General features: G+C 38.2%; 1 protein-coding gene across 5 annotated transcripts in view; it reads right to left on the bottom strand.

Moving 5' to 3' along the window:
• LOC102289393 (GRB2-associated-binding protein 1) overlaps nt 1–6,970 on the bottom strand; it is a 30,273-nt gene extending 23,303 nt beyond the window's left edge. For all 5 annotated transcript variants that reach the window (XM_042215321.1, XM_042215317.1, XM_042215319.1 and 2 more), the window contains exon 1: nt 6,344–6,970. Coding sequence is in view for 4 of the 5 variants with exons in the window: in XM_042215317.1 (XP_042071251.1) it covers nt 6,344–6,418 (75 nt within the window). In the remaining variant the exon portion in view is untranslated. The remainder of the gene's footprint in view (nt 1–6,343) is intronic.
• Nucleotides 6,971–7,335: the final 365 nt, after the last annotated feature.

The following is a 7,335-nucleotide window of genomic DNA, read 5'->3' as shown; positions in this document are numbered from 1 at the left end:
TTGAGAGTAACGAAATTTCTATTCTCTGTATGTCCTGTACATGTGGCAGAATTGACAAATAAAGTTGACTTGACTTATTCTGAAACATTTATAGCATTACCTTTGATCTGTGTTTATTGCCTATGTCCACTGTGCATTTCCTCTCTATCACCTACAGCTCCCATGCAGCGGCCTTATATCCACCTAAAGTAATAAAGATAACCTCTTTTCCTTTAACAGCTTCTTTCCTCCTCTCCTTTCATTTGGTTTCTTTCTTTGACCTTTGACCTCAGCAGGAAAAGGGCACAATGGATCTAAAATAACACTTCCTCCATCCTGTCTCCAAGCCAAAATTAACACCAGACCTGAATAACAATATTCCTGCTGTTCAGTTCCTCATCTTCTCATCTGTAATCCCTAATCTTCTCATTCCTTTTAGTGCTGAGCTCTCATAACTGCAAACATGTGACTTTAAAACACTTTCTGTTTGTTTGCAGTCACTTGCAGACAGTTTCATTTATGAAAAACTAAAAAAAAAAACTGACTAAATTATTCTAAAATGCTTTATTTCAACGTAAACAAAATTTAGATGAATAATATCTTGAACATGGCTGTAAATGAATATGCTAAGAAGCTAGGCGCCTCAGTTTCCTTCAAAGACTTTAGAGGTTTTAAATGGAAACACATTTGCGTCCTTTTTTAAAATCTATCTAGCTTGGTGTCATTTGCCAAATTTTGGAGATGTCTGCTTTCTTTTAAATATAATAGAACTAAATTACATGTAAAACATCAGCAGCAGCACTTCTTACCACAAGACCCAGTTCCTCAAAAATATATTTTAAAAAACTTCTAGAGAACAGTTTCATGAAGGAACTGTTTTCTTTCTCCTGAACTGCACCTTTTAACTGTATGACTGTACAGAAGGAAGTGTACATCTACAACCCACTAATAGAGGTCCTGGCTTATGATTCGTGTAACAGGATGTAAACACTGGTGGCCCCGCTTCCACGCACTGTCCCTTTCTATGATGCAATGTTAGTTAGCTTCAAGGTTTTTTTGACTGGCATATTTAGACAAATTGTTTCTGAAAGTATTTGAATTTGATGTTTGGGGGGTAAACAGTTCATTTCAAGATACGATGAAATAAGATTATTTTGTGCTATGGAAGTGAAACAGTAGGTACCAGGATGGATCGATGACTTTGACCAATAGCAACTTCATTCTATTCGTTGTTCAGAAATTCCTCAGATGGTCTTTGAAGTGTCACGCTGGGAAGAAGTTAAGCTTAGATTGCAAAGGAAAACATTACAAGAGATAATTGGTGGTAATTTTCCTGTTTACGTTTGCTTTCTAATCCAGATAAATATGCCTTAACTGTATTTCAGTGTGGTCCTTTTCTTCACTCACTGGCTTCGTTTTTTAGTGGCGCTTGTCACCCATGTCCAGTGTTGGGCAAGTTACATTGAAAAAGTAATTAATTCTTAAAAAGAGTAACTGAGTTAGTAACTAAGTTACAAGATTCTAAAAGTAATTAATTACTTGAAAAGTAACTGTTACGTTACTTTAAAAAAAATGTTTAGCCCTCTGGGGTCCAGGGTACAATTGGCCATTTTTAACTACTTTTGATTTTCCCTCCACATTTCACCTTTAAAAACTATTTACTTTGCCTTGTTTGGTATCATCTTTTCAGCACAACCTCACGTGTCTGAATTTACAGTTATGTTTTCATTTTGACATACTGTATTAACACAATTGATCTAAAATCAGACAAAAAACATAAAATCAGAGTAGAAAAAGTTATTTTTTACTGTAACAACCACAAACATGTTTAATGAATCATATTTCATAACTTTAAATGCAAATATAAATTGTCAATTTTAAAATCCTATGCACAAGTTTTGCAAACAACAAAGTTATTTGCATCCATTTACTTTTACCTTGATTTTTTAAATAACCATTTCAAACTATTTACAGAACAATCAGCTGTTCTTCATTCAATAAGATGCCACACAAATTATTTGTGCCACTCCAAAAAAATAATTTCTGTCCACTATAAAGGAGAACATCACAGCCTGATACCTGCAGGTCTGACAGCAGCAGGTGTATCACCTGGAGACAGCAGTTGCCTCATTGTTCTGACACACAACACAAAACTATCCACAGCACTACACACTAACTACACACTGCAAACACACTAAACATCACAAATCTCTCAACAGCTCAAGACTCGCTCTCTCTCTTTTTCTGCTGTCTTTCTTTCTCTCTCTCTCTCTCTCTCTCGCTCTCTCTCTCTCTCTCGCTCTCTCGCTCTCTCACCGTCACTCCTAAAACTTCCCCCTCTTCCAAAACAACCAAATGTCATGTTGCTATATCATTTTTGATTGGTCTACTTGGTTAATTTTTCCACCAACACAAAAGGGCTGTTTTTTGTTTTGGTCATAAGCAGAGAGTGCTTGCTAGCGCTGTCCTCAGACAGTAAACATGATGAAAAAGCACTGTGTATATATTGTTGATCGTGACTATCAACACAATTTAAAAACTGGTATATATCTCCTTGTTGCTTTGTCATCTTAAAGTGGTCATGTGATTGGCTTACCACGACTACTTTATTCTTCCTCAGCCAAACAGCAGAACTCATGCGATTGTTTTGTCCACTAGCTACACTTCTTATGCCAAAAAGAAATCGTCAACCAGAAAGTGATTGCCATCCGCGGGAGCATGCGCAGCTGCTTAAAGCTGTAGCGTCCAGATTACTTTCAGCTACTTCCATGCAACTGATATAAGATGCGGTAAGCTGAACACAGCTTCAACCGTCTGTTTGTTGATAAATAGTAACGAGACCGTACCGCATTTTCTTGTTAGTAATGGCAACGGCGTTGTAACGATAGAAATAATAATTAGTTAGATTACTCGTTACTGAAAAAAGTGACTCCGTTGGTAACGCCGTTACTTGTAAGGCCGTTATTCCCATCACTGCCCATGTCATTCCCAGATCTCAATATTACTAGCAGAACCAACAAGGAGAAAAGAAAGAAATTAGAATTGCCCCAGAGAGCATGTCCTCAGCTAAGGTCAACGCCCCATCTCACAGCTGTAAACACAGTGATTCAGATCTGCTTCCAAATAAAACAGTTCCTCCTTTGCCCATTTAAAGCCTAAAGTTTCATACACTGAACAAATGTTAGGTATAGGACCCAAATTAGAGTGAAACAGAATTAGCTTTTTTATGTGGCTTTGCTGTATTTCATTTAAGTCATAGGTTAAGAGTTTTTCAACTTGGAAAACTGAAATCATGAATAACTCTAGGGCTCTCGAGGTGAAATGTAACATTTCAGGTGCACCATGGCTGACTGATCTTGTAGCATCCAGCTGTGCATTAATCGGATGCAACTGCATAATGGAGTGGAATAAATGTCAAATATAAGAGCCATTCACACCAGCAATTTAGATAGATCATTGTATCCCATTATCCTACTGAGTGCCATAAATGCTACATACTTTACAGGCTGTGGCTAAGTAACGTTCAACTCTGTGGGTGCTGCTGAGTGGTGTTTGAGCATCTGTGGTGCTGGGACGCATGAAATCAGAGCTCTTCATTCAAACCTTTTCAAGGCAAGGTTTTGAACTTGTCTGTAGAGCACCATTGCTCTGATGGAGAGCAGGACTTTTGGAGGTATCCACACTGTGATATATATCCAAGAGAGGGCCTCTGCAGAGCCAACTCTTTCTTCAACTGTGTTTGACCTTCTGTGTGTGTGTGTGTGTGTGTGTGTGTGTGTAAAACATGTGTTATTGTACTCAAGGTTTCAAAATTTACCTCATCATTATCCCTGGTTTGCTTCCAGAGTGTGTGTGTGTGTGTGTGTGTGTGTGTGTGTGTGTGTGTGTGTGTGTGTGTGTGTGTGTGTGTTCGTGTGTTTTCAAATCTTCTAAATCTTCAGGAAGGCCCTCATCGTCCAACCAGGCATAGCTGAGTGTAATTGGTTTATTACATAACCCACACACAGCTTTCAACAGAGCAGGGAGTGTGTGACGAAGTACACTCCATGAACTTTACCCACTATACATGAACACACACACACAAACTTTCTGTTCCTTCCATTATAGGGGACTGTGTGTGTTTGTGTGCTTAAGTGTGAGTGTGTTGATATTAGAGGCACAGCTGGCCATGCAGCGCTTCTTTGCACACATTTCATTGTATATACCATCATGACTGAATATATACACAGACTCAACAATGGTCTGTCTGTTTGGAGCAACTTTCTTTTTCTTGCCGTCTCGCCTCTCTGCATCTTCGTCTCTTGTCTTCTTTTCCCTTTTCCTCCAGCTCTTCTTCTTTGATTCCAATGGATTTGCACGGTCTCCTTCATTTTAAACAAGCAGTAAGAAAGTGCAACTCCAGCACTGCACTTTCTTTGAAATCTGATTGTTCCCTCCTAAAAAACGTTCCCTGCTGCGATGGGTCTATCGATGTCAGCTAAGAAGAATTAAATTGAAGTCTGCCTAATTAGTGCTGGCACAGTTTCTCTGTGCTTTTCGCCGGCCTTTTAGTGATGCTCTGCTTCAGCTATTTCTTCAGAGGGCCCGTGTTCTCATGTAAAAAGTTGCTGGTTCAAATATGGAAATTGTTCAGCTTTCCCTGAGCAGATTCTGGTATTGTAGGCAGCTTCACTTCCTAGCACTTTTTCTTCTGACCTATTTTTTTATCCTTCACTTTCCGCTGCACACACACAAAGACAGAGAGAGAGAGAGAGAGAGAAGGGGCAGGAGGAAAGGAAAACATGTGATAATAGGAGAGGAAGAGAGAGCACAAGAATGAAAGAGAAACACAGAGAAAGGCACACCAAACATTTTTTTAGAAATGGAAAGAATAAAACATCAAGGGAAAATATGGAATGGAGAGATGAGATTAGCTCAACTCACTGGTAAGGCATGCCAAATATGTGGTGCATGCATGTGATCCTAACTGCCTAAGCTGCTTCTTTACTGGAATAAAGCAGCCAGTGGTGCAACTGGACACACCAACTTGCATGAATTCATGAATCCATCCTTCCACTTATTCTACATAGTGAAGGAGAATACAGGAAAAAACAAAACTGGTCCAAGTCTCTGGTATTCATTACAGGCACAGTGCCACGTTGTCAGGTTTGGGATTTGAAAAATGCTAAATAACATTTTTGTGGCTTACATGTAATTAGAAACAGTTGTTTCTTTTGACAGCAGCTAGAACTTTACACTTCGTTCATTTTGCATGTTTATCAGATTACAAGTTACATTGCAGCAATTTTGTAGCTCATCTTTAAGTTAGTTATGTTTCCAATGACAAGTTGTATAACAGTCAGTGTGTAGGGCTAATATATCAGCTAAGGATCAGCCTTGTTGACTGAGTTTTATCCGTTTTAAATAAACTTTATTAATACCAGTGGCTGGTATTTATCTGTGTCACATCTTTTTTTGTTTTTTCAAAGATAATGGGATTATTGATGAACATTTTTGGCTTTATTCATGTAACAATGTATGCATTTTACATAAATTTATAGAGAAAGGACTCAAAAATAAATTGTCTTACAATATAATACAAATACAAAACTGCTACAGATTTCACTTTAAGGATATTGACTGCTGTGCTAGCTGTAATTAAAAGTCTGCATATTTACTGAAATAAACAAACAGCTAGCTTGCACGCTAATATGCTAACTGTAGTAAAAATATTGTAGCTGTGCTAAAAATATAGCATACAATCAAGCTGTTTTTCTTTTTCTCTAGATTTAGCTTGTGTATTAGCTGTATTCTGAATGGGGTCAAATAAATAATGTGTGAATTCTCATTTTTTAGAAATAAAAATTCATCCATTCGTTTATTTTCTTAACTGCAAATCCAGTTCACGCTCATGGTGGTGATGGAGCCTATCTCAGCTGTCTTAATGTGAAGGATGGTGTAAACCATAGACAGTTTTGTAGAATTACAAATAATATTCTCTGTATTTTATAATGTGGTACTACAAAGTCAAGTAGCATTACAGTGTTGCTTCCTGTCTAGTTGACAGCTGTGTTAGGATGGATGTTTTTTATTGTTTTATAATCAAGAGTGTGTAACTGTAGGAAATGACTCACTGTGTAAACACTGATGAAACTGAGACAAATCTTTAAACTTAATTAAATGCTACAGAGACAAACCTCCATGAACAGTTGGTAATACTTATGCAGTTGTACTCCTGATTAAAAATCTTTGTACAGCTTTAGGATACTTCATATATCCACACTGGACATCACAAAGATGAGTCATATATATATACAGAACATATGCACAGTTTTTTGTATGTTTCATTTTTTCAAAATGTTTCAAATTCAAATAAAATACTCACATAGCGCCTCAGTTTTTTCTCTGGGGGTGACTTTCTCAGCCACCCTTCACACACCACGTCCCCTGCTCCGCTCATCCCGATGCCAACAAATATGGCTCCAGCAGTGCTTCTTTAATTATCAATTAACCAATCAGATGGACCTCAGTTGATCAGGATGCCAGTAATGTGTCAAAGCAGGCAACCATTCAGTTGATCACCATGAATTTCCAACAGTCAAGTACATTTAACCAATCGAATGTCACATAGGTTCATTAGTCCTTTCAGTAAGTCTTCTTTTTTGTTAACAATGATCAAATCCAAACAGATTTGAGATCAGCTGCTTTGGCTTTAAATCGGTAAACAAGGCATCCAAGCTTCACACCAGTCTGAGATCCAGTCAGTTGATCTGTACATGTGCAGGTCAGGCTTCCACTTTGTCAATCAGACTTTTAATAAGTTAAGGTTTCCAGTCTGTTTTTAAGTAAAATCCTGCTGTAATAAATCAGTTGAGCAGTTTCTATCCACACATGGAAGAGCTTCTGTTCACCCGTCGACGCCTGAGTCACACCTCCTTTTGAGAAAGCTTCAACTTCCCAGCAGTCACTCTTCCCTCCCTCCTCCCTCCTTTCTCTCACTCTCTCGCTTTGTGTGGTTGTGCGATAACTGAACACAATGCCTCAGCTCGGACATTCCTGCTCTCCTCTCCACCCTCTTTTCCCTCCTCCTCCTCATCACTCCTCCCATTCTCCTCCTGCTCTGTGTAACAGGAAACTCCCCCTGTGGATATGGATGCAGTTTTTTTTGGAAAATGTGCGAGGGAAAAGGAAGATGTCTACTTTAATATAAAGTGAACATGGCATGGACATAAGTTGAATAAACTGATGGATAAAGTAGATTTCTAAATATAATAAGCATGAGTATGGGTCTACTATGACAGACGAGACCTTTGATATCAACAAAAGAAAACGTGTTCAACAAAACAAGAAAAAAAACATTTTTTCCTCCAACAGCAT

This window comes from Haplochromis burtoni, unplaced genomic scaffold, assembly GCF_018398535.1.
Source record: "Haplochromis burtoni strain Fernald_Lab_line unplaced genomic scaffold, NCSU_Asbu1 Contig_695, whole genome shotgun sequence".
NCBI classification, from domain to species: Eukaryota; Metazoa; Chordata; class Actinopteri; order Cichliformes; family Cichlidae; genus Haplochromis; species Haplochromis burtoni.
This window is presented reverse-complemented; position numbering and strand designations above follow the sequence as displayed.